This window comes from Euprymna scolopes, chromosome 22, assembly GCF_053919585.1.
Source record: "Euprymna scolopes isolate OS-2025 chromosome 22, ASM5391958v1, whole genome shotgun sequence".
NCBI classification, from domain to species: domain Eukaryota; kingdom Metazoa; phylum Mollusca; class Cephalopoda; order Sepiida; family Sepiolidae; genus Euprymna; species Euprymna scolopes.
The window spans coordinates 7,387,248-7,414,291 of record NC_136503.1 but is presented as its reverse complement, the minus strand read 5'-3'; the positions used below and the strand labels follow the sequence as shown (position 1 = coordinate 7,414,291).

General features: G+C 34.3%; 1 protein-coding gene across 5 annotated transcripts in view; it reads left to right on the top strand.

The window, feature by feature from the left end:
• The window catches only part of LOC145243876 (solute carrier organic anion transporter family member 4A1-like), a 297,463-nt gene extending 270,698 nt beyond the window's left edge, over positions 1-26,765 (top strand). For all 5 annotated transcript variants that reach the window (XM_080106950.1, XM_080106949.1, XM_080106953.1 and 2 more), the window contains 7 exons: positions 4,950-5,071; positions 8,439-8,699; positions 11,066-11,261; positions 13,874-14,069; positions 16,427-16,602; positions 20,533-20,597; positions 26,107-26,765. In XM_080106950.1, coding sequence (XP_079963076.1) covers positions 4,950-5,071; positions 8,439-8,699; positions 11,066-11,261; positions 13,874-14,069; positions 16,427-16,602; positions 20,533-20,597; positions 26,107-26,399 — 1,309 coding nt within the window. In that variant the 3' untranslated portion in view covers positions 26,400-26,765. The remainder of the gene's footprint in view (positions 1-4,949; positions 5,072-8,438; positions 8,700-11,065; positions 11,262-13,873; positions 14,070-16,426; positions 16,603-20,532; positions 20,598-26,106) is intronic.
• Positions 26,766-27,044: the final 279 nt, after the last annotated feature.

Below are 27,044 nucleotides of genomic sequence, written 5' to 3'. Positions count from 1 at the left end.
CTTTTGGGACCGTAGAGTTCGACTTAGCTTGGAGTCGATAGCTTAAAGAAGAGGAATGTCAGCCAGTCAGCCTACTTTTATGCCGATATTTAAAGGATATGTTGGGTGGCGGGGAGCCGCGGGGGGATCTTGGTGAGTTTTGTGTTTTTATTTATTTCTTTTAAATTCAACATTGAATTTAATATCTAATGCCAGAATGTTCGACCACCCCATAATAAATATGCTATAATGGAACTTTTATCAAATTGAAAAAATCTGGTTATTTTTAACTCGTTTAAAAATCTGGTTAAGAAGTAATACCTTTAGGGTTATGTATTAACTTTAGCTAGAAGTAATGCATACTTTAGAAGAAAAAAAAAAAATCCGCGTGTTTTTGAGTTCAGATAATATGCATTGTTTTCCCCTCATGCCTGTTATAGAGGGTGGTGACATCAGCAAATCATTTATGAATATCAAGAACAATAAAAGTCCAAGGATACTCCCGCATTTATATCATTGTTTAGATGTACGTCCGTCGAGGACAACTTTGATTTTTCTATTACTTAAGAAGGATTTAATTACGTTATGAATTCTTCTAGTGATTCCATATGATCTAATTTTCCTTAGAAGACCATCGTGCCGTACCCTGTCAAAAGCCTTAGATATATCAAGGGCTACCGCTCTACCCTCCCCTGTTTTGTCCAGTGAATAGTAGATATGTTCAGAGACTGCAGTTAAGATATCTGCTGTTGAACGGGCTTGCCTGAATCCATATTGTCAGTCAGGAGTTTAGCAGCTGTTTGGCGTTGGACTAGGGCTTGATTAACTAAGGACTCAAATATTTTGACGAAAAGTGGGAGGAGGCTAATGGGGCGATAATTTAGTGGGTCAGTTCTTTCACCAGAGTTCTTGAAGACTGGTATCACACAAGCGGTTTTCCAGCAATCAGGAAAGCAAGATTCACTAAGGCATTTATTGTATAGTTTGGAGCAACCTCAGCAGCTAATTTTTTTAATAGCACAGCCGGGATGAGATCTGGTCCACATGATTTTGAGGTGTCTAGGATTTTTATGATACCATGCACCTGAGAAGGGGTGATTTTCAAATCGTCTAGTGCGGCGTCTGTCCGCAAAGGAAAGTCTGGAAGGGAGTGGTGTGCCAGTTCCAGTGTGGAGTTGGAGACAAACCAACTAGCAAGCAGATTTGCCTTGTCGGTTACCATGCAAGCAATCTCATGATTGTTGGATAATGGGGGAATCGTTGACTGCCCATTATTTACTACACTGTTGGAGATTTTCCAAAAATCACGGGTTCCTGATTTCTGTGTTTCAATACGTTTGTGTAATCTGTCTTAGCTGTCGCTATTACTCTCTTACAATTATTTCTGGCTTCTATATACTTCTGTCTGTTTGAACTGGACTTATGTCGGTTGAATCTGCAGAACGCATGCTGCCTTTGAGCAATAGCAGCTGTACAAGCAGAGGTAAACCATTGAGGAGAGTGGGGTTTGCTATAGAATTTCCGTGTGGGAACATGTGCCTTAATTGCAGTTTTTAACCATTCAGTGGTCTCATTTGCACACTGTTCAGCTGGGAGAGAAAAGATATTTTGCCATGGGGCATCTCTGATGAGTACCCTGATGGCTTCCCAGTTGGCCTTTTTGTAATACCTCGTTTTGAGTAGTGGGTCTTCAGTTTTAGGGCGAGAATTTAGGGTGATTTCTACCATTATCACAGCATGATCAGCATTCCCGAGTGGGCTGTGGGCATTTGTTGTACAATTATTGGGAACTGTTGTCAGAAATAGATCTAGAAGTGAGGCATGTTGGTCTTGCTGGTCTGGGGAAACGTGTCGGGAATGTAACCGTCTGAGATAGGGAATGGAATATAGCGAAGCTGTGTTGTGCTACCAGCTACGTCTGTGTAATTAGAGAATCCTAGCCAGTTACTGTGGTGGACATTGAAGTCACCAAATACATGTACTTCAGCACTAGTATCGAGGGAGAGTGCTATATCTATGCTTTCAAAGACTTTGTTTATTAGGGTACAGTCCTGGGTTGAGGGAGAGCGGCAGAGAAAATACAAGTAGCTAATATTATGTTGCATGTTTAGTCTGAAGTACATAAAGGCCTGGTCGTCTGTTTCTAGTTTTATTTCTCTAGTCAGGAGAAGTGTTACGAATATAGACTCCAAGCCCATGCATATGTCTGTCTGAGTCCTTACGGCAGAGTGGGAGATAACCAGGCATGTTAAAGTGGTTAGAGGGAATGGAGGAGTGAATATTAGTTTTACTTAATGCTAAGATATCCGGGGTGTTTACAAGGAGATATGATTCAACATCAGCTAAGTTAGTTCTAAGCCCGCGGATATTTGTAAATGCAAGCTTCAAGGGAGGAGGCGGGTTGGTTTTCTTTGAGTTTGGTCCTGGTTTAAACGTATCTTTTGCTTGAGGTGTCATTCATTTTGTTTAATTTAAGTTTCGGTTAGGGTGAGGGAGTGAGGGGTGCTGGACAAGTGGTTGTGCAGAATGTCAGACATGCAACACAAGTAGACCATGAGCTGTCCTCACCCACATGATTGTGGCCTCAGGAAAGCCCACCGGGCATGAGTGCAGGGTCCCTTCCCATGTATGACATAGCACTACAAACATCCCAATATTATACAATTGTTGATGGAGTAGCCGCTCTAAGCGCTACCAAGGAGTTAGGGTTCCTGTACTATCAGTCGGAAACAGCAGCCAGGAAACTGTCAATCCGGTACCCTCAATCCATTTGCAAAGTCAGCCCAGTCTACTGTACCGACATGTATGATACTGAAGCACCCCCACAGTGTCCAGTTTGGGGGGATGGGATGTGGCGGGAGCGGGGGGAAAAACGGCGTTCATTGCCCTAGTCAGGAAACAAGATCAACCACTGGGCGATTCTGATGAGTCCCTGTGATAGCACCTCTACACCTGGCTAATAGGCAAAGGAGTATGAGAGCCAGGCGATAGACAGAGCCTATCTCCTTAAAATGGTGTGCACGATCCCTAGGCTGGGGACCATCATCATGCCAAGTTTGATTGTTATGATTGGTCCTGTGATGTGAGCTGTAGGAGAGTTGTACACACACACGCTACTATTTTATATATATATATATATATATATAAAGTGATGGTTGTGTAGTTTCAATCACAGAAAAAATGTATATTTAAAAGTGCAGCCATCAACAATTGTAGATTTTTCAGACTTTTATCATTTTTTAATATTTAAAATATTTTTATAATGCGTTTCAAGCCTTGTTTAGCTCTCTTCAGATATTTTTATATAAAGTTTTTTTAAGGAAATGTCTTTTTGGAAAACATTTTTCTCTGGCAACACTGATTGTGTTTTTCAGAGTTTTTCTCTGAAAAACACGCTGTTCCAAGAGAATATATATATATATATATATATATATATATATATATCATTTAGTATATGTAATAACTATGAAAAAACTCATTCCGTTTCCATGGTAACTATCAGTTTCATATAATTAACAAGTTTAGAGTAATGGATCGTTGCTTGCTGCTTTTGACATCACAAATTCTTTATATATATATATATATATATATATATATATATATATATAAACTCATCTTGCATGTTTTTATTTTGAACCATTATTTTTTATTTTTTTTTTTTTTAGAACACGACAAAACCATCATTCTCGCAGACAAAATGGTTCTAAAATGTTAAAATATTTATGACTAAAAAAAATTAAGAATTTTAAAGCATAAAAACATTTCCATATTTTTTTTTTTTTAATTACCAAAACGAAAAAAACAATTATGATGATTTTTTTCCGCCAGTTTACTTTTCCTGGAATAAAGATTTACTGATTTCATATTTTAGCAAAAATAACAAAAGTTGTCTTTCTCCATTTCATCTTCGAAGTAAAGGAGAAAAACAAATGTGAACATTTGCATCAAGCATAATTTTTTGCTAATCGTGTTTGGAATAAAATAGAATTTCAAGTTAACCGTCTAAAACAATTTTATTTTCATCGTCATTCTTACATTCACAACTGTCTCGTCTTTTATTAGTAAATTCTTACATTCACAACTGTCTCGTCTTTTATTAGTAAATTCTTACATTCACAACTGTCTCGTCTTTTATTAGTAAATTCTTACATTCACAACTGTCTCGTCTTTTATTAGTAAATTCTTACATTCACAACTGTCTCGTCTTTTATTAGTAAATTCTTACATTCACAACTGTCTCGTCTTTTATTAGTAAATTCTTACATTCACAACTGTCTCGTCTTTTATTAGTAAATTCTTACATTCACAACTGTCTCGTCTTTTATTAGTAAATTCTTACATTCACAACTGTCTCGTCTTTTATTAGTAAATTCTTACATTCACAACTGTCTCGTCTTTTATTAAATTTCACGAAAAATATTTTTCTTTCACAAATCTGACATATTCTTATCCTCTCAAAGATCTGTTTTTATTTATTTATTACAAATATGAAAAAAATTTTGTAGGATCATAATGGCAGCCTTGAAATTTTTGCTTCTCTTCTTTTGTCCTTTAGTCCTTACATTCTATGAATGATGTTTCAGACAAAGGGAGAAGAATTGCTGTTTTCTGGGTCAAAATCTATCCATCTAACACTTATCGTTATTTTTTGACAATGAAGTGTTTTTTTGTTTTTTTTTTTGTTTTTTTTTTTGTCTTTTTTTTTTTTTAGCTCCTTATATCAAGTAGTTTCATGCCTCGTCTGGAGCGATTTTCATATAAAAAAAAATGAATTTATTTTTAAACTGTAATTTAAGCCACAAATGAATTTCTATTGTAGTTTAAAAACTTATGACAAAACAGGTCGACCGTTTTAGAATGAATAGATTTAAAAAATGTCTGACTTGTTTTTATTGGACTTTAAAAAGAATTTATTTGAATAAAAATAATTAAATTTTTATTTATTTTTTATTTTTATTATTTTTGTTCAGTTCTTCCTTAGACAGTAAAGGTCCGCAATGGGTCGGTGCTTGGTGGATCTCTTTTCTTATTTCCGGAACATTGGCATTAATCATTGGGCCTATTCTATTAGGTTATGCAAAAGAACTACCGAGTGAGTATACCATATGCTTGTGTTGCAGTTTTTAACATTTGCAAATCATTTCATTTCGACGTCATGTGGAGTGAGGATCGACTCTCAAGTTTTAAAAAATTGTTTAATCATTAACGTCTCTACACATGACTACCCGTTTCCTAACGAAGATAAACAAAGCCGGGGTCACTAATGTTGAATAAGATGTCGACGAACGTTGCATGTTCGCCACCACGTCTGGAGTCGCCAAAAGGTAAAATAAAGAAGACAAATCTCATTCTAACATTTAAAAACAGCTATTGACTATTTTCGTTAGTAAAGATAAGGAAACGGGGTCGTCGTCGAAAGAGTCTCTTTGTAGATACATTGATGATTATACATGAATCTTTTTTTTCAACAGGCTTGTATAATCAACGTATCTACACAGAAACTCTTTCCAGGACTACCCCCTTTCCTTATCCTTACTAAGGAAGCAGAAATTTGAAGTATCCTCAGGTTGTCCAGTGAAGGTCTTCAGTGAAGCAGTCACAACCTGAGGGGAATCAGCGAACAGAGAGGAGAGAGTTCAGTCTTTGATGGTCTGAGCTCCTCTACTGGTTAGTTCCTTACAATTAGGTAATTAGTTCCTTAAGGGACATATAGGATTAATCTGCTCTAGTAGCTGACTGGTCAGTGTGGCAGCATCAGTCAGCAAGATGGCATTAATCCACAATAGAAAATAGTTTATGGTGACTGCTACAAGATCCAAAAAACGAATTATGTAATTGATATAAAATAATGGTGAACGAATTCTCATTTTCTTTGAAGAAAATAATTACATTTTATATTCAAATTAATATTTATTTTATATTTAAGTTAATATTTATCTAAATAATATAATTAGAACTTTTAAACAAATTGTTACAATTGGAATGTATTCTATTAAATTTAATTCATCTAACCAATATGAAAATTTTAGTTGTCTGTTTTTCTGTCTGATCATTATTGACATAACAAAATGTGGATGATAGAAGTTTATAAAGAAGAGGAGTAGGAGTAAGAGGGGGGGGGGGATATATTGCAAGTCTGTGAGTTCGATCCCGACGTAAGGAAGTGCAGTTTTCTTCTTTCAATCACACTCACAAATGTCACTAAAAATTATCCGAGAAGAAACATATGTAAACAGATGTTTCAACCTAAATATATTTTCTGATTAAAACATTTTTTTGGCGTTTTTTTTTCTTTTCATGCTGATTCATTTGTTGGAAAAAATGCGACATTTTTCTCATTTTTGGAACAACGGGTTGTAATAATAAAGCAAATGCATTTTTATTAAAAACTTGTGTGTGACGTATATTCCATCTAGTGTCTGTTATGTATTATTGAAATGAATTAAATTTTTGAATTTCTATTCAAATTTGATATTAATAACACAAGATTCATTCAGATAGCTAGATAGTGCAATATTAAGAAAATATTAAAAATGTTTTTGAAGGCAATGCATTATTTTTTCTCTGCTGTTTGTACACTTTTACAAGTATTTGAAAATATTGAAAAGAGAATTTTTTTCAATAATTTTCTTTATTACCTGTTGGGTGTATAGGGTATTGTTAGCGTGGAATCCAAATTTTCTTGTTTAAAATCCCATTGTCAAGGATGACGTAATAAATGAGATGTTTGGTCTTATATTTTTCCTCTCTAGTCGGGCATTGTTGAAACGAATGCAGATGACGCCAAATAAATTTCGATTTAAAAGTAAAATACTTTCTTCTATAAAATAATCGTTGTCATTTTTTAAATATTTAAAACCATTATTTTTTAAATATTTAAAACCATTATTTTTTAAATATCTGGAACCATTATTTTTTAAATATCTGGAACCATTATTTTTTAAATATCTGGAACCATTATTTTTTAAATATCTGTAACCAATCTATCTTTATTAGTCCTCGCGCGAAAGAGCAGGACACAAAATGTTTTAAATAATAATAATAGAATAACAATAACAAAGACTTTCGCTGGCGAGGACTACTATTGACCGTAACCAGTTATACAGTCCTTTTGAAATTTTCATCTCTATTTTTCTCGTTATGTACTGAATATTTGTTAATGAAACCTTTATGAAATAGGTTCCTTATTAAATTTTAAAGATTTTCTATTCTGATAGAAGTTTTAAAAAATTTAATCTAAAAAAAGTTATTTTTAAGTTTTTGTTAAAAAAAATTCAGAATTTATCATTATTCAAACCTGTATTACAAAGGGTGTGTGTGCAAAAAATGAGTTGTGGTGTGAGGAGAAATACAAACTGAAATAGAGAGAAGGATAGTTTTAAAATATAATCTTAAAATAAGATACAAGTTAGAAAAGCATTTCATCCAAGGCATGAAAATTGTTAAACAAAATGTTTTTACTATAGGCTTTTAAAATAAAGGTACAAGATTAAATTTTAAATTTATTTATGTTCAAAGTGCACTTTTATAAATTTTACAAAGTAAGGTATAACAATTTAATTTAAATTGAATCAAAAAATTACCTTGAATTTATTTTGTAATGTACATTTTGCTGCAATTTAAAAACATTCTTTCATCTAGCAATTAATGGTATAGATATAAAATTTTCAATTATTTTTTTTAAAAATTGCAACAGAATGTACATTGCATAAAATAAATCCAAGGTAATTTTTTGATTCAATTTAAATTAAATTTTTATACCTTACGTTGTAAAATTTATAAAAGTACACTTTGAAGATAAATAAATTTCAAATTGAATCTTGTATGTTTATTTTTAAAGCCTATAGTAAAAACATTTTGTTTAACAATTTTCATGCGTTGCATGAAATGCTTTTCCAACTTGCTTAAAACTTTAGCAATATAATTTTTTGGAAAACAAATATTGTCTTACTATAAAAATAAACATTAGCTTAAATATTTAAAACGAATTTCACATTTTGAGATGTATTCATCCGGAGGGAAGCTGTTCCGTCTGCCTGCTTCCCTCCGGACTACAACTTGGATGTCTTCAAGTCCAATGTTAACAAATTCCTAATGAACCGCCCCTTTAAGTAAACACTTCATCAAAGCTCCACACTAAGGTGATGTACTTGCAATAACCTTTATCCCTGAGTGGCTTCCGGGCCTTGATAAGTGGTGATCAATGTGTAAAAAAAAAAAACTATACTGTTTTACTTGACTGTATGACATAATTTTATTTAAGAACAATTAATTTTAAAAATGAGTAAAGTTGAAATCTTTATCTTAATGATATCAGATTAATGAACAATCACCATTTTTGCTGATCAAATGATCTTATTTTTTTAATGTGTGAAAGGTGATAATGTACGCACAGACATGAAATGCTTTAGCTTCATATTATCATATGAGTTTTCATCTTTTTATGTCTTTATTTTTAGTTACTGAACAAATTCGAGCCTCTCGTGAGAATGAAGCGCACCAAGGCCACAAGATCATCAAATTGAAAGATCCAGATGAAGGTATCACACTAAAAGAATTACCAGCAACGATATGCAGCCTTCTATGCAATCCAAGTTTTATATTCGTTTCTTTGGCATCGGCGACGGAAGGAATCTTGCTTTCGGGAATCTCAACTTTTCTACCAAAATTTATCGAGAATCAATTTAGCCAAACAGCTTCTTGGGCTTCGATGCTTGCTGGTAAGATGACGACTTCATATTTTTTCATTTGTTTTTATTTTCATTTTCATTTATTAATTTTTCGACCATGTGTGAAGATGTATGGAAGTGAAACCTAGTCAGTGAAGGTTGAGGAAATGCGTAGTATGGAGAGAAATAATATGATGAATGTTTAATGTTAGTCTTAAATACGAGCTTAGTTCTGATGATCCCAGTGAAATATTAAATCTGGACAGTATAGGGAAATAATTGCAGAAGATTTTGATGTTATGGCTTTGCTGAGAGAATGAATGAGTTTTTTTTGGGTTTTTTTATTACATTTTCACCCCAAACAAGGCACATTGCCACTTTGTTGTAGAGGGCTACTATCGGGGACATAAGCATCAGAGGTACTATGTAGGAAGTTAGGCAGCAAGATGTCGGTTCACGTTGCACTTGAACTTCTGCATGTCAGTACAGTCGGGGAAGCAGGGACCCGGAAGGGAATTCCAAAATCTAGCTGCTCTGGGGAAGAAATTACTGCAGTAGAAGGCTCTCTTGCATCTAGGGATCTCTACTGTGAAGGGATGGGATATAGCCGCTTGTCGGGTTTGTCGGGGGTATTTACGTTGTGGGGGGCACAAGTGCTTGCAGTTCGTCAGAGCATTCTCCATTAAAGTACTTGTAGAACAGGCAGAGGGATGCAACATTTCGTCGATGAGACAGAGGCTGAAGTTTTAATTTACGTAAAAGAGATGAGATAGACGATTCAGGGAAAAACCAAGGAAAACATGGGAGGAAGTATTGAAGTATAAAAACATGGTCAGAGGTAGATTACTTTTGGAAGTCATTTTTTTTTAAGTTGTCCAACACCTGCCAACATGTAAAACTATTAAATCAATGATTTCATTGTTTGTTTAGAATTAATTTATTACTGTTAACTCGTAAATGATAAGTTTAACAGATCTTAATTTTCTTATGTGAGGAGTATAATTTTCTTGAATTGTTGAATAATTTTTCAATAAATTGTACAAAAATCAAGATTCATTTAAATCTGTAGCTGTAATAACAATGTCAGTCTAAACTTTAGAAGAAACTTTTCTTCAAACACCACCATAATAACACTGACAAATTTCAAGCTTTTTTTTTTTTTTCGGCTATCTTCTTTGGGTCGTTGTTTTTAAAACTCAGTTGGTCTTTTCAAATAACAAAGAGTGAAGAATTGCTGTTTTCTGGATCAAAATCTATCCATTTCATATGTATTAGTTTTTGACCTCCTGTTGTATGTTTTTTTTTTTTTTATCTATTTACATCACATGGTTTCATTCCTTGTCTGGAGCAATTTCCATAAAAAGAGACCATACATATGGTTATTGTAGGAAGCTTTTCAGTGTCACCTGAAAAAGGGAACTAAGATATTTTCCAAGCAATCTACAACCTAATAAGGAATCTTGATTTATAGAATTAATATTCTAATTTGTCTTTCTAGTCATCAATTCATGTGCAGGTCAGATTCCAACTATGAAGAATGAAATTCAGATGGCGACCTAGATATAGTTTACTCATAGGAATCCAGATAACGCTACTAATATAACATACATATATAATACAAGAAAAAGAAAAAGTATGTATAAAAGTATAGCTGTAATGAATTTACAATGACGGTTCAAACTCAAGAAGGAACTCCTCTTCAAACAGTAAAATAAACATTGACAAAATTTTAGCACTTTCTATCAATTCTCAAAATTACTTGCCATCCGTTTTTAATAAGTTTTTTTTTTTTTTTTTTAGTCCTTTGGTCTCTAAGCATGCAAATATAGTTGCTTATGGATACAAAATTAATTCAACTATAAAAAATCTGCCCTTATAAACACAAGTTATTTTTTTCTTGGAGGACCTTTCCAACCGCTGATTCACAGGCAGCATGAATTGAAATCAATACATAGAAGATGCTGCCAAGTCTGCTGCAAAGAAGGTGGGCTCCTTCTACTGGGCTAGAAAACTCCTCACACCTACCTATATCTCTATAAACCCATCATTCATCATATGTATTGTGTATTGTTGCCACATCTGAGCTGGTGTACTAATCACTAAATTCTATCTTTCAACTCGAATGCCTTTTTTTGCATAGAGTCCTTACCTTTGAACTTCCTTCTTTGAGCCTTGCTTCCCCAACTGTATCAAAATGAAGAAACTTTTAAATATAATGTAGACAAACATCTTGCTACACAATCCCCTACTTCCGATGCCCCCTAAAGTCTGGTTCCTAATCACATTAGCCCCTTAAGTTTCAAGGACAATGCTTTTTTTGAGGGGGGGGGGAATAAAATCGCAAAAACTTTGATTCGATTCCAATGTTTTTCATCTTAAATTATTATTTATTTCGTGGTTTATTTTTATTTTTATAGGTTTTGTTGGAATTTCTGGTGCTGCCGGCGGTCAATTCATTGGTGGATACATTTGTAAGAGACTGAACCTCCATGTCACCGGGAAATGTCGCATGTCTCTTATTACTTTGTGTATTAGCCTTTTAATGTCCGCTACATTTTGGGCCAGATGTGAAAAGGTACAATTCGCAGGCATAACCGTGCCGTATTCACAAAGGTAACTTTTTTTCATTTTTTTAAACAAAAAATAATTTTAATTTATTTGCTTTTATGTTCGCAAAATAATAAATAATAAACAAAAAGAAAAAAAGGAAAATTAGCAAAATAATTATCAAGGGAGGCAACTTCACTATCTTTGTACTAAGGGAGATAACTAAGGTATATACAAAATTGTATCTTCTGTATACGCCTGCTACATTGTCTGTGGTGATTATATACACTCGCTAGATGCATCCGTGGACCGTTGGGTCATGATCACTACTACGTCTACTTTTGATTATATTCAAATATTCACAAATTATATTTATTTTTTGAAGACATCCTTCTTGCATATTTGTTGGATAATTACAAATCTCTTTTCTAGTAATAATTAAGTTGGTGCAAAAATAACGTCGTTTTATATATATATATATATATATATATATATATATACAGAGAGAGAGAGAGAGAGTTGAACGTCAAAAAAAACGGTATTATTTTTGCACCAACACAATGTTGCATATCATCAAAGATTATTCCCTGTTCCTGGCGTCTGGGGTCACAAAATGTCTCCTCAGATTTTCAGTACTCTCCACTTTTTCCGATAACCTTTACAAATGAATTTGCATTATCACAATAGCCTCTTGACAATGATTATTGGCCTTCACTGGAATTGGAGTGGCAATAACTCTCTCCAAGGTTCCAGTCCTCTTCGCTCTCATTCAGTGGAGATCTGGTTAGTGATTTCTCTCCTCGATCTTTCCATTCTCCCTGACCCATTTGGTGTGTGATGAAGTAGTTATAATTTTGTGATTTCAGTTTTCTTGGTTCCATGTGATCTTCCCCGATCTCTTTGTTTTACTTTTGTTGCAGTTTTCATATGGCTGTTTAGCGTTTGTAGCTGATGTTGATTGGTTTCCGCATTCTAGGGTTTTCCTTAAGATTTCAGCTATTTTCAACCTAACCGTCTGTTGCATAGTTTCAGTCTTACCCTACATAGCGATTTCTTCTTTTTTCCAATTTTTGGGGACTGTTCCTAGTACTCCTACAATTATTGGTATTTTATTGATTTTCTATTATAAAAATATTCATTATTTATTATGTAAAGGAAAGTTGTCTGTGTTCAACCAAGTTAAAAACTACACAAGACATGCATACAAAATTGATATTTTTCAGCATTGTCTTGAATAAAATATATGCACATTTTTTTTTTTTTTTTTTTTGGTGTTTATACATGTATGTTACCGTGTTATTTTTTTTTAAATAGTATTGTCAAGTTTCACAATATCTTTTTTTTTTTTTTATTAAATTGTTAGGTGAAAGTACAGAATAATTACAAAACACCCTCCTCTCCACATGTTAGGAATGGCTTTCTAAATAACTTTCAGTACGGTAACATAATTGCATAAGTACTTTTTTTTCTGCTAATATTCATTCTTTATGACATCACCAGAAACGGAATTAGTCAGGTGAGGAGGTGGGAGTTGTTGCAGTGTGGTAAAATAGGAAAAATGAATTGTTTTGAGGAAGAAACGAACAATGCGTTTAATTGAAGTAAACTAACTAGAATTTATTTTGTGAAGAAACAAATGAAAGCACGTATTTAGTTTGGCGTGCGTCTCTCGCTGTTAGCTGGTGAGAGGGGAAGTCTGTTGTTGTAGAGAGAGAGAAAAAGTCAATACAGTTCATGGAGATAGAAAAGGTGTAAGGTGTACGTACTGTCTGTTGACTCTTGTCCCACGCAGTAGCAGGTAGTGTGAGGTGCGCGCGCCCCAAAAGGAGTGAATGGTCTGTCGACCGCTCAGCTCAGAAGCCGAATTGAAAAGAAAGAAACCAGGTCAGGTCTCTTGCTTTTATAGTTGTTTCTGGTGGTCTTTTGCGCATGTGTGGATTTCCTTTGAAGGGGAAGTGACGTTGCCTATGTATGCATACGTGTGCGTACGTTAGCGTGTGTGTGTATGCACGTGAATGTGAGTGTATGTACGCGAACGTGAATATATCTACATGTGTGTACGTGCGCACGTATGTTTGTGTGCGCGTATGTGAATGACAAGAAAAATGGCTTCAGATGTGAACGCGTGTTTTTGTGAGACTAGAAAGGGCTCTCACAGGGTCGACATTTAAAGCAATTTTTAATGTCATTATGCAGCCATGTTGAGGCAATCCATTTAGGAGAAGGAAACTGATGAAAAGGCAAAGCTAGAGTTAGATTTGTACGGTCATCTTCTATTGATGGTGTCGCAGAGAAAACATTCCCCTTTCTAATTTGTCAGAGCCAGTACGGAAGTAGTAAGGCTTATAAAACTGTCATGAGAATGTTGATGGCAGTATTCAATCTGGTTTAATTGGAGATAGAAAAACATAAAACAGTAATTCGTCAACGAATTTTTCCAGTTAAATTAATTAAAAGAAAGATTTAACAGTTTTTAACTCTATTTTGTTGTTCATGACTCCAGGCAACGCCGGGTAGCCATTTTAGTTATAGACAGAACGATATTTTGCCATGTCATGCCATGAACAGATGTGTGTTTATTGCATGGGAAAAAAACACATTTTTGGGTATTTCTGTTCTTACATCTTTTTTTATTTTAGCTTCTCCTTAGTTAAAATTATTTTCTTGTTCTATTGCAGTTCAGTGGCTTTCACGACGACCATGACGACGACTACTAAGAGTTCTCTCCCCTTGGTCATAAACCCAGTCAGTGCAGATTGCAATAAAAACTGTCATTGCAGTGAAGAATACTTCAATCCTGTTTGTGGCTCCGATGATGTTCAGTATTTCTCAGCTTGTCATGCTGGATGTATGACGTACAACAAGACGCAAAAAGTATGACAAAACTATACGATCTTCATTTATAAATGAAAATTAATATATATTTAAAAATGAAAACAAATCGTTTTAAGATTTCTGAGACATGAATTTCTTATTCATATTGACATTATTTGAATTACTGTTCCCATCTTGAGTGTTATGTTCACAACGTTTCAGTCGATGTAACCGTCGACCTTATTCAGATGCATCTCTGGATTTTTCTGTTGAACTCTGGAAATCTATACAGAATTTCAAACAGAACTCTTTATTTAATCCACTAGGGAAGTATGTTCTCGTTCTGTCAACCATGACTGGGTAGAAGTTCTAAGTAATTCACAATTGTACTTTTGAGTGTTGCCCACACAGAAGATTGAACCTTTAGCCTCCAGAAGAGTACAACTTATAATCGAATTTTACCAATTACTCTATCCACTATGCCATAGAGCCGCAGATTCCTGGGTTCAACAAGATACAATTGAGGAAGGTTAGAGATTACGTCGACAAAAAACGTTGTGAAAATAACATTTAAGATGAGAACAGTGGTCTGAAAAATCAAAAAACGTTGTGAAAATAACATTTAAGATGAGAACAGTGGTCTGAAAAATCGGGATACAAAAAAAAAATCGATTTTTTATTAGTTTAATAGAATGATTTGACTGTATAAATAAAAACTGCAGCAGATCATTGACGTCAATCAAAATGCATAAACTTGTTTGTGCATATGTCGTCTGCATATACACTATCCTGAATAAAAACAATTTTATTTTGGACCAATCAAAACGTTCTGAATTTATTTGAAATGGTCTTTCTCCAAACCACTTAAATCTTTCAAAAAGCCGGATTTTTAGTCGCGTGCAAGCGACTCTATAAGTCACTCCGTCGGTCGTCTGTCTGTCGGTCGGTCTGTCCGTAACACTTTTATGCTTGGTCTTTTTGGTTAAGATCAAAGGTCTGTCGTTAATAGATGCTTTGGCCAAGATCAAAGTGTATCTGTTCCGGCAGATACTGCAAGCAAAGACCATGTGTGGGGGCAACACCACATATAAGACCTTGGTCAATGTAGGGGCAACCCTTCATACCAATTGTCACTATCCAGCTCCCCTACTCCTCGGGTAGTTGGTCCCCATTTCCCCTTCACTCCTCACATTAAACATCGGCCTTGTGCCTAATTTGCTTGGTGGGGGAGCAAATAAATACCGCTTTTTGTGGCTTTTTGGCCATGATCAAAGTGTAGTATCTGTTCCAGCAGATGCTGCAATTAAAGACCATTGACCTTGCGGCAATCTTCTGGTTCATGTAGGGGCAACTCTACATACCTGTGTGCAAATCACTATCCAGCTCCCATTTCCCACCTCTCTGGAGCTGGTCCCCTTTTCCCTTCCCCCTCCCCTCTCTCACCACATTAAAAAACGGCCTTGTGCCTAATTTACTCGGTGGGGAAGCAAATACATACATCAAAGTGTAGTATCTGTTCTTACTACATGCTGTACTTATGTTTGTAACTTTGTGATATAAAGTGGGGGATCACTTTTCTGTATTAATTTAATGTAAAATGATTACCCAGTCAGTCTCAAAGCCATTCAAGTCATTCTCCAGATCATTCAAGTTGTTTTTGAAGTATTCCAGTTATTTTTTAAGCATTCAAGTCATTCTTAAGGTCATTTAATTCATCCTTAAGTTCATTAAAGTCATTCTAAGTCATTTACTTTTTATTTAAGTCATTTCAGCCCATTTTTTGGTCATTTTAGTTTATCTTTAAGAATTTTATGTCAATCCTACATTCACGTATTCATTCATTACATGAGAGCATGCGACTATTGGCTATCGGCCTTGTTCTTCAATAAACTAGCGGAACCTAATTGACCATTTTTTTCAATAAACCAATGGAACGTAGTTAACCATTCTTTTTTTTCAATAAACCAGTGGAACCTAGTTGACAAAGATAAACGTTTTCGACATAATCTTCCATTAAGATTGGTCCTGGATATGACCTTAAACTATATCCAGTGGTGAGGCTCCAGCTTGCGGGCTTTTGGGAGTGTGGAGCCACCCTTTAATTACCATTGCTCCCAGGTCCACTCCGACCCGGTGTGGTAGTACCTGTTAGGGTTCCAACTATGGGTTAAATAGAAACCGACTTGAAAACAACAAATATATTCTATTAAAAATTTTTTCTTCAAAATCTTTGGATTCAGCATTAAATAACCTGAAAACGGTTGATATGCCGTAAAACAAAAACAACCAACCAACCAATTCATCCAGATAATGCATGTAACGATTTCACAAGAACAGTGGTAATAATTAGTATTAAAAATGCATATAAATTTTTCATTCTTTTGGCAGCCACTATAACCTTCCCTTCTCTTTTGTAGATGTATCACAATTGTGCCTGTATTTCTCCATTGAACAACACAGCTGACCACAACGCAACGGAAGGTCAATGTCCGAACAAGTCTTGCATTTATCTTCCTCTTGCACTTGTAGTATTGTTCTTTCTCATCATCTCAACATTTCTGGCGCAGACTCCCATAATTGCCATCATTTTACGGTAAGTAAAATCGCCAGAAAAACGTGTGACATCAATTGTAAATATGCAATTAAATATGGATAACGAATCGCATCATTCGTTTGTGTTATTAATCCTGTTCTACTAGCATACTTGGTTTGACTTGTGATAAGAAAATGATGCGTGAAATGAAGCATAAATTTCCTTTTTTTTTAAATTTTTTTTTTTTTAGAAGTAGCCAAACAAATAAAAAAGGAAAGAAAGATTTAGCTGAACAAATAAAAGAAAAGGTTAAAACAAATGTTCGGCTAACTTTCTTCCTTTTTTTTTTTATTTGTTTTAACTTTTTCTTTCCTTTTTCTTTTATTTGTTCAGCTAAATCTTTCTTTCCTTTTTTATTCGTTTGGTTGTTTCCTTACTTTTTATCCAGTCGGTAAAGTCGTTTTTCTTTCCTTTTAAATTCGTTCGCCAAGCTCTTTTTCTTTCCTTTTTTATTTGTTTGGCTTAATCCATTCCTTTTACATTCGTTCGGCTTACTCTTTTTTATTCGTTTGATTCACTCTTTCTTCTTTCCTTTTTTGTTATCTTTTTATTTCTTTTTCTTTCTATTATTCTTTCCTTCCTTTCCTATTTTGATTGGTTCGGCCAACTCTTTTCCTTTTTTATTCGTTCGGCTATCTTTTTTTTTTTTTATTCCGTCCATAAATTTTTTTTTTCCTTTTTAATTTGTTCGGTTAACTCTACTTTCCTTTTTTTATTCTTTCCTTTTTTTAGTTTTCCTTTTGTTATTATTTGGCTAACTTTTTCTTTTTTATTTGTTCGGTTAACTTTTTCTTTCTTTTTTGGGTTCATTCGGCTTTTTCTTTTTTGGGGTACGTTTGGCTTTCTTTTTTGGGGTACGTTTGGCTTTCTTTTTTGGGGTACGTTTGGCTTTCTTTTTTGGGGTACGTTTGGCTTTCTTTTTTGGGGTACGTTTGGCTTTCTTTTTTGGGGTACGTTTGGCTTTCTTTTTTGGGGTACGTTTGGCTTTCTTTTTTGGTACGTTTGGCTTTCTTTTTGGGGGTACGTTTGGCTTTCTCTTTTTGGTTCGTTCAGTTTTTTCTTTTTGTGGTTCGTTCAGTTTTTTTCTTTTTGTGGTTCGTTCAGTTTTTTTCTTTTTGTGGTTCGTTCAGTTTTTTTCTTTTTGTGGTTCGTTCAGTTTTTTTCTTTTTGTGGTTCGTTCAGTTTTTTTCTTTTTGTGGTTCGTTCAGTTTTTTCTTTTTGTGGTTCGTTCAGTTTTTTCTTTTTGTGGTTCGTTCAGTTTTTTCTTTTTGTGGTTCGTTCAGTTTTTTCTTTTTGTGGTTCGTTCAGTTTTTTCTTTTTGTGGTTCGTTCAGTTTTTTCTTTTTGTGGTTCGTTCAGTTTTTTCTTTTTGTGGTTCGTTCAGTTTTTTCTTTTTGTGGTTCGTTCAGTTTTTTCTTTTTGTGGTTCGTTCAGTTTTTTCTTTTTGTGGTTCGTTCAGTTTTTTTCTTTTTTTGGTTCGTTCGGCTTTTTTTGGAGGGTGTTCGTACGTCTTTTTCTTTTTTTGGTTCGTTCGGCTTTTTTTGGAGGGTGTTCGTACGTCTTTTTCTTTTTTGGGTACGTTCGGCTTTTTTTTGGTGGGGGGTTCGTTCGGCTTTTTCTTTTTGGGGTTCGTTCAGCTTTTTTGGGGGGGGTCGTTGGGCTTTTTCTTTTTTTGGTTCGTTCGGCTTTTTCTTTTATGGGTTCGTTCGGCTTTTTCTTTTATGGGTTCGTTCGGCTTTTTCTTTTTTGGGTTCGTTCGGCTTTTTCTTTTTTGGGTTCGTTAGGCTTTTTCTTTTTTGGGTTCGTTCGGCTTTTTCTTTTTTGGTTGGGGATTCGTTCGGCTTTTTCTTTTGTGTTCGTTGGGCTTTTTCTTTTGTGTTCGTTGCGCTTTTTCTTTTGTGTTTGTTGGGCTTTTTCTTTTTTGGGTTCGTTGGGCTTTTTCTTTTTTGGGTTCGTTGGGCTTTTTCTTTTTTGGGTTCGTTCGGCTTTTTCTTTTTTGGGTTCGTTCGGCTTTTTCTTTTTTGGGTTCGTTGGGCTTTTTCTTTTTTGGGTTCGTTGGGCTTTTTCTTTTTTGGGTTCGTTGGGCTTTTTCTTTTTTGGGTTCGTTGGGCTTTTTCTTTTTTGGGTTCGTTCGGCTTTTTCTTTTATGGGTTCATTCGGCTTTTTCTTTTTTGGGTTCGTTCGGCTTTTTCTTTTTTGCGTTCGTTCGGCTTTTTTTTTTTTGGTTGGGGATTCGTTCGGCTTTTTCTTTTTTGTGTTCGTTAGGCTTTTTCTTTTTTGGGTTCGTTCGGCCAACTCTTTCTTTCCTGTTTTATTTGCTCGGCTAACTCTTACTTTCCTGTTTTATTTTTTTCCCTATTCCTTGTTTTTTCTCCTTTCCTTACTTTTTTCTTTCCTTTTCCTTTTTATTGCAGAATGTTTACATCTAGATGCACTTCAGATGAATGCTAAAACCCAAATGGTTTCGATTGTTTACCTTTTGTTCTTTTGTCGTTTAGATAAATTCTCTCCATCACTTCCCACAGCTAACCACTTTTAACATGGTGTTGAATCAAAAGTATTTTCAGTCAATTTAAATCTTTCCAATCACAAAAGTAACACCTATATGTGAATATAATAAACCAGAGGGAACTTAAAAATTTCTAGAAGACCAGGTCAAGAAAATCAGGTTTTTGGATTCTCCACCAGCCAACCAAACAAAAAGGAAGAAAAGGAATAGCTTGTGTTTGTCTCGTTTTGCACATCAATTTTCTAATTCACCACAAACTGTCGGCTACAATTGCCCAACATTAGATGAGACTTACAATAAAATCTTCATTGTAAACTGGAGTTTTTCTCTACTCTTACTGTACTGTAATTTCATCTGAAACCAGGCACAGTGCCACTTGGATGTAAGGGCTGTTATTTGGAACGAAATCTACAGGGGCACCATGTAGGGAGTTGAGTAACAAGATGTCTGTTCACTCTCCAGATATGTCTGCTGACTTGTATGCATTTTAAGATGTTTTGTTTTTCACTATTCTGATGCTTTCTTTTTCATTGCTCGTTTGTTTCGTTTTTCAATTTTATGTGCTTGTTTCGTTTTTCAATTTTATGTGTTTGTTTCGTTTTTCAATTTTATGTGTTTGTTTCGTTTTTCAATTTTATGTGTTTGTTTCGTTTTTCAATTTTATGTGTTTGTTTCGTTTTTCAATTTTATGTGTTTGTTTCGTTTTTCAATTTTATGTGTTTGTTTCGTTTTTCAATTTTATGTGTTTGTTTCGTTTTTCAATTTTGTGTGTTTGTTTCGTTTTTCAATTTTGTGTGTTTGTTTCGTTTTTCAATTTTGTGTGTTTGTTTCGTTTTTCAATTTTGTGTGTTTGTTTCGTTTTTCAATTTTGTGTGTTTGTTTCGTTTTTCAATTTTGTGTGTTTGTTTCGTTTTTCAATTTTGTGTGTTTGTTTCGTTTTTCAATTTTGTGCGTTTGTTTCGTTTTTCAATTTTGTGTGTTTGTTTCGTTTTTCAATTTTATGCGTTTGTTTCGTCCACTTTTTTGTGATTTTTATTTTTGTGTTCTATTCGCTTTTTTTTTCACTTTTCTGGTTTCTTCAGGAATGGGACGTGTCGGTGTGGCTATTTCGGCTCAGCCATTTCGACGTTTAATGGCTGATTCAGTGGAGGGACAATTCGGTCACATTTTTATAAAGATTTTATAACTTTCTTTTCTTTTTTTTTTAATTATGAAAAACAAATGAAAATGATTTTGTTAACGACTGAGTTTCAAGTTTTTTTTTTTTTTAATTAAATTTTTTTTTTGTCAAATTTGTTTTTTTTATCTTTCCCCTCGTTTGCATGTTCATTCTCTCTCGAAGCGTTGTGCAAACTAAAACGACGTTTACAGTTATATGTATTTGGTATAAATATCATGAATGTTTTGTTTTTGTATTTCAAGGTGTGTACCAGACGATCAGAGAACTATTGGTGTTGGAGTTGCCAGCTTTATTGGACGTGTCCTTGGTAAGAAATCTATTTAATACTCACCATACTTATCTGCCATTGACAAGGGTCTTTTTATTATTTTATACTCTTTTTCCCCCTAAACAAAGCACAGTGCTACTTAAATGTAAAAGCTATTTGGAATCCTATCTACATGGGTACTATGTGGGTAGTTGAGCAACAATTTGTCTGTTTACTTTAACTTTTGCATGTCGGTGAAGTTAGTGAAGCATGAAACTTGGAGGAAATTCCAAAGTCTAACAGTATGAGGGAAGATTAGACTAGAAGGCTTCTGGCATCGAAGAATCTCTACAAAGTGAGATTTTGCTGTCTGTCAGGTTAGTCGAGGTATTTATTTTAAGTTAGCACAAGTTCTAAAAGTTCGTCAAAGCATATTCTATTGAAGTATTTGTAAAATGGTCACGAAGATGCAAAATTGCGGAGATGGGACAGAGATTGGAGCTTGGGTGATAGTGCGGGACTTCTTATGCTAAAGACTCTTTTGGGCTTTAAGTGAGAATAGTTGTTGATGATGCACCAGACCAGATGTGGGAACAATACTCCATGCATGGATGAATGCTGGCTTTGTGGAGGTGTCGGATACTCTCAGGTGCGAGTAATTTTCTTTCACAGTAGAGAGTCCATTTGCTTTGCAGCAACCATGATAATGTCTTCAGTGTATTTGTACCAATTCATGTTGCCTGTGAATGTTAAGCCAAGGAGTTTGAATAAAGAGCTCTCGGGTAGCATATTATTAGTCATGGCGATCGATGATTATTAAAGGAAATAAGTATGACCCCCATTCGATTATTGATTGGCTTCATTGTCTAAGGTGTCTACCATTGCCATGGATGTGTGTTAACTTGCATCTATTATTGTGTGATGTCATCAGCAAATATACCCATCTCCAAGACGATTTTATCAGAGAGGTAATTTGTGAATATTAGGAATTATAAAAGTCCCAGTATCGACCCCTGTGGTACACCTGCATTTAATTATACAAAGGAAAGAATTATCTGAAGGAATAAAACGTACAACCATCGAAGACAACTTGGATTATTCTCTTGTCTAAGAAGGATTTGATTATATTAAGCATTTGTCTTGTGATATTAAGTATTTGTATCATATATTAAGTATGTTGTGATATCATGTATTTGTCTAGTGATATTATGTATGATTTAATTTTCATAAGACCTTCATGCCACATCTTGTGAAAAGCTTTAGATAAATCAAGCCTTCTTTGCTTTATCCAATGCATAATATATACATTCAGAAATTATTAAGATATCAATAGAACGTGATGAACTAGCTTGTTTGATTGACAACTCAAGATTTGAACAAAACGAGAAAGAGAGAGAAGCTAATAGGGCGATAATTAAGTGGATCACTTCTTTTATTAGAATTCTTGAAAACTGGTATGATAGAAGCAATTTTCCAGCAGTTAGGGAAGTAAAATTCAATAAGGAATTTATTGAAGAGTTTAGAAAGAAGATGGGCTACCTTAGCAGAGCATTTCTTTAAAATTACAGCAGGAATAAGATCAGTCCTACATGCCTTTGAGGTGTTTTTATATCATAAACCTGAGAAGGGGGTGATTTTCAGATCGTTGCATGGCTTTTGTCTGCAAAGGAACATTTGGGAGGGAGTAGATCAGCCTCCCGATTGCAAATAACCTCATCATTGATGGATGAATTGTTGATTACCTATTATTTACTACACTATTGTAAATTTTCTGAGATCATGAGTTTCTAATTTCTGCGATCCAATGCGTTTTCTGATTTTGGTATGCCTTCTCTTGGTCTTGGCTATTTCACTCTTACAATTATTTCCTGCATCTATAAACTTTTTTCCAATTTGTATCTGAATTCCGACGGATAAATTTGTGGAATGCATGCTACTTTTGCACAAGTTGAAGTGGACCATTGGGAAGCGTAGAAGTTGCTACAGAACCTCCATGTGGGAACATGTGATTAGAACATGAAGTCATTTGTGCACTATTCAGCAGGAAAAGATATGACTCAATGGGGCATCTTTCATGTGATCTGTAATGGCTTCCCAGTCAGATTTTTTTTTAAGTATCTTATTTTAAACAATGACTCTTCAATTTGGGAACAAGACGCTTAAGAATATCGTAAGATAATCTTTGTTCCTAAATGTGCTATGAGCATTTGTCATACAATCCTCAAGAATTGTAGTCAGAAATAGGTCAAGAACGTGAGGTTTTCTGCTGCAGACGATCTCGGAAGCGAGTTAAGAACGTGACAGTCTGCGAAATGAATGAGATAGAGAAAAAAAAAACTATTGCTACCAGCTGCATCTGTAACTTGAGAAACCAAGCCATTTACTGTGGTGGACATTAAAATCGACAAATACATGTACTTGGGTTCTATTATCTGAGCAGGTAGTGCTGTATCCATATTGTCAGATGTGGTTGGTTAGGTTGCACTTCTTGGTCGAGAAGGAATAGAGCAACAAATAACTGTTATGTTGTAAGGTTTTTGCTGTCCGTTTCAGTTTTCCATTTTTTAATTGCATAAATACTTCAGATTTTTAAACTAATAAATTTATTAATAAGTTGCCAAATAAGAAAGCTGACAGAGAGAAGAGAGTGCTGATCAAATGGCAAAATGCAGGAAGGGGGAAATTAACTCTACTGTCAATTTTGTATGCAAGCAAAGGGAGACGGTGATTCTGGATATTAATGATGTTCGAAATCAAATTTAAAGAATCTAGTTTTAAATTATGCTATTGCATTTTTTCTTTAGTTTGGTTTAGTTATTTCGTTTTCTGGCATATAAACCCTTTTTGGGTTATTTAATGCCGAATCTAGTAATTCTAGAAAAAAAAAAAATATATATATATATATATATATATATATATATAATTTACTCTTAATTTTCTTTTAAAATAACGTCTCTCAAAATCAATTCTGAGGCATGGTCCCTGACTTTGGTAGAAACCATTTTGGATAATAATAGCATCTTTGCCCATAGTCTTCTGAGACTCACCTTCACCTCTGATCTGAAATGGAACACGTACATCAAATCTGTTGCTAAGATCACTGGAAAAATGATTGGATCACTCTACTGCTCCAGTAGGTATCTCACTACCAATGCAATCCTCTATCCGTATAAGAGCCAGGTACACCCTAAAATGGAGTACTGTCGCTACATCTGGGTAGGAGCTGCTCGGCATGCCCTATCCAGCGTTAATAGTTCAAAATCGGCTTCGAAATCTAGTGAGTGATGCCCTTTTCTCTTCCCTGCAACCTCTTTCCCACAGAAGACGTTACAAGCCTCTCTGCTCCATCGTTATTTTCATGGCAAATGTTCATCTGACATTCAATCTATGGTTCTCCCCTTGCCAAACTTTCACAAAAACGCTCGACTAACTACAACCACTATCAACAATTTTCCCCACTCTTTATCTGTGTTTAAGTCTAAATGCAGATTCTATGAACAAAGCTTCTTTCCTATAACTACCTACCTGTGAAACACTGTTCTGCTGGCCTGCTTACCAATTGAATACAACATGGTAGCCTTCAAATCACATGTAAACAAATTCTTGTTGAGCTGTCCCCATAAATAATCAAATTCTACCTTTAACGGTTACTATACTTTGCGTAAACTAATCAGAGCTAAAAATGGTTTAATTTTATAACTTTGTGTCAAGTTAGCTCAAATGGTAGCGAATGAGGCTGGAGTATTAAATGAGGGAACATGGTTGAAAAGCTAAATGTTTTGGTTTCAATTCTAGCTAACGGCACTAAAGTCATATTTTCTATTTAACTTTTGAAATTCTATATGTATAAATATTCAATAGAGAATTGGCCCTGTAATAATAAATACGGAATCTGCACGAATCCAAATATATTAAAAATATTTTACAACTGACAAGGTTGGACGCTTCCAACTGTAAAAGTTATTTTCAATAATGAAAATCCTTATAGCAGAAATACTTGTTTGGGTAAAAAAAGTCGAGAGAATAGTAATTACAAGTCAAAATATTGTGTATGTGTGTGTAATTTATGCATGCGAGTGTTATGTATTGTGTGTATGCATTTAGCTTGTTCTTATTAGTATGTGTATAGATGTGTGGGAGTTGACGAAAGCTGGATACACGAGTCCTAGAGTCCTTTTCTTTGCGACTTTCTTCCCACTTATCCCCGAGAGTGGGGATGAAGAGCGTACGTTCTGATTTCTTGCTTGCGGCTGGTGGAGTTTGTCAAAAATAGAAATTCCTATAAAACCTGGTAAAGAAAGTCGATTAGGATTAGCGTATTTCTTTCACATGTAGGTGTTACTTTCTGGAGTTTGGAAAGATTTCAATTGGTTGAAATTTTTTGAGTTAACATGTGCATGTTAAAATTTGCTAGCTTTAAGAAGTGATGAAAAGAGTATTGAAATGAACCGGAGAAAGAGAGTAAGCAATTAGAACAATTTGCGTTTTGGCATTCATACAAAACGCATCTTGATGTCTAATTAACCACAATCGTATTTAAAAATAAAATACTTTTTATCACTCTCAGCTGTATATAATAAATGAATATGTTTCTACATTTATAATTGTAACAATTAAATCATACGGTAAAAAATGAGCTAAATGTTCATCAAATAAAACAAATTCCACTTTTTTAAATGCGTTTTAAATTGTACATTTTCAGTCGACAGAACCCTTTGATATTAGAGCAATTTTAAAATTGGAATTTTTTACTTTAGCGACATTGGATTAATCATAGCAATAGAGCTATGGCAACAGAATATTCTTATCCTTGTTTTGACTCTCGAGTATATATCCGACACAGTTAATCAACCAAGAACCACATAACTCTATATAAAAGCATATAAGATATCAACGGATACACACTTGAGTCAAAACAATGAAAAAATATGCTGTTGTCCCAGCCCTAGTGATAACGTACATACGAACGTGAAATGCCTTAGCATATTATTATATAGATTAACACACTAGGGTAGATCTTTGCCCTCTTCTAAAAAGAAAAAGAAAGTAATGGGGTGGGTGATTACATATGGACATTCCGAAAAAAAAACGTGACAAAGAACAGTGGGGGATTAGTTTCACATTAATTTAACATAAAATGATTTCCTATTTAACCGATATTTTTATGGTTTTTTTTTTAATTTTTATTGTCTTTTTTCTTTGTTATGATAGAAAAATTATGTGCGTTTTTGTTTGGGATAATAGGTTTTTAGGCAATTACGTGTGATTTAACGAACTTAGTCTCACTTAAAATTAGTTAAAAAAAAAAAAAATTTAGTCCACATCCATAAAAATTTAGAATGGCTTGGAAATGGAGGATCATTTTATATTAAATTGATATACGAAACTGATTTCCCACGTTAAATTCTAAACTGTTTTTTATTTTGCTTTTTTTTTTTCTACCAAGTTTTTAGGGTGGTCTCATGTAATCGTAAAAAAAAAAAATAGAATCATTCTTACCATAGGAGGTAAGATGATTTAGCTACAAAATTACCAAATTATCTTTTGTTTTTTTTTTTCTTTTAAACAGGAACGCTTCCTGGTCCATTACTGTTTGGTTTTGCGATCGACAAGTCCTGTATTGTCTGGAAGAAGAGTTCATGTGACGAGGATCTTTCCTGTTGGATTTATAAAGACCAAACTTTATCCAGAAATTTTTTCATACTTTTTGTGGTCGTGCGGATATTTTCAATCATCTTCATGGTTTTGGCAAATAATTTGTACAAACCACCTAGCATGACACAAATTAAAGTCCCTGTCGTACATTCCGTGATGGAGGAGAACCTGGCTTACGTCAATCAAGAAGTCTCAGAAGGGGTTTGATTAAAAATAAATAAATAAATAAAAATAACTATTAAACTATGGTCAAAATGGACTATGACGTCATCCACATACATATCCAGTGAAAAAAAATGTATGAAAAGACCCCCCTCCCCTAAAAAAAAAATGGTTGTATATAATTTTGAACTTGTTTTACTAACTTTGACATTGCTAAAGACGGACACTTTCTCAGTCGAAAGTGACTTTCGGTGAACAGATTTGCCGGAAAACAAAATTATTTTTCTATTGTTGAAACGTACATAATATATAAATTGAAATAAATGAGCAGAATCTTGCTCGCCATGTTTCACCAAAGCGAAATCGTCAAAAGTTTACCTGACGATCCTGGTTTCGTGGAATTATAATTTATCTCGTCTCTTCATAGTTTATATATTGATCATGTAATTTTTTTTCATCTAAATATTCCTAGTTCATTTCTCATGCAGCAAGTTTACTTGTATATCAGCTCATCCATAAGTTCTGTTCGAATTTAAATTCTTTGAAATTGAATAGTGAGAATCTCTAATGAAATATTTGAACATATTTAAAAAGTATTAACTTTTCTTTTACAGGAAAAATGAATAAAAAAATGTATTTTATGGATTCTTCCAATTACTGTTAGCATCTTGAGGATTCTTTTCACAAACG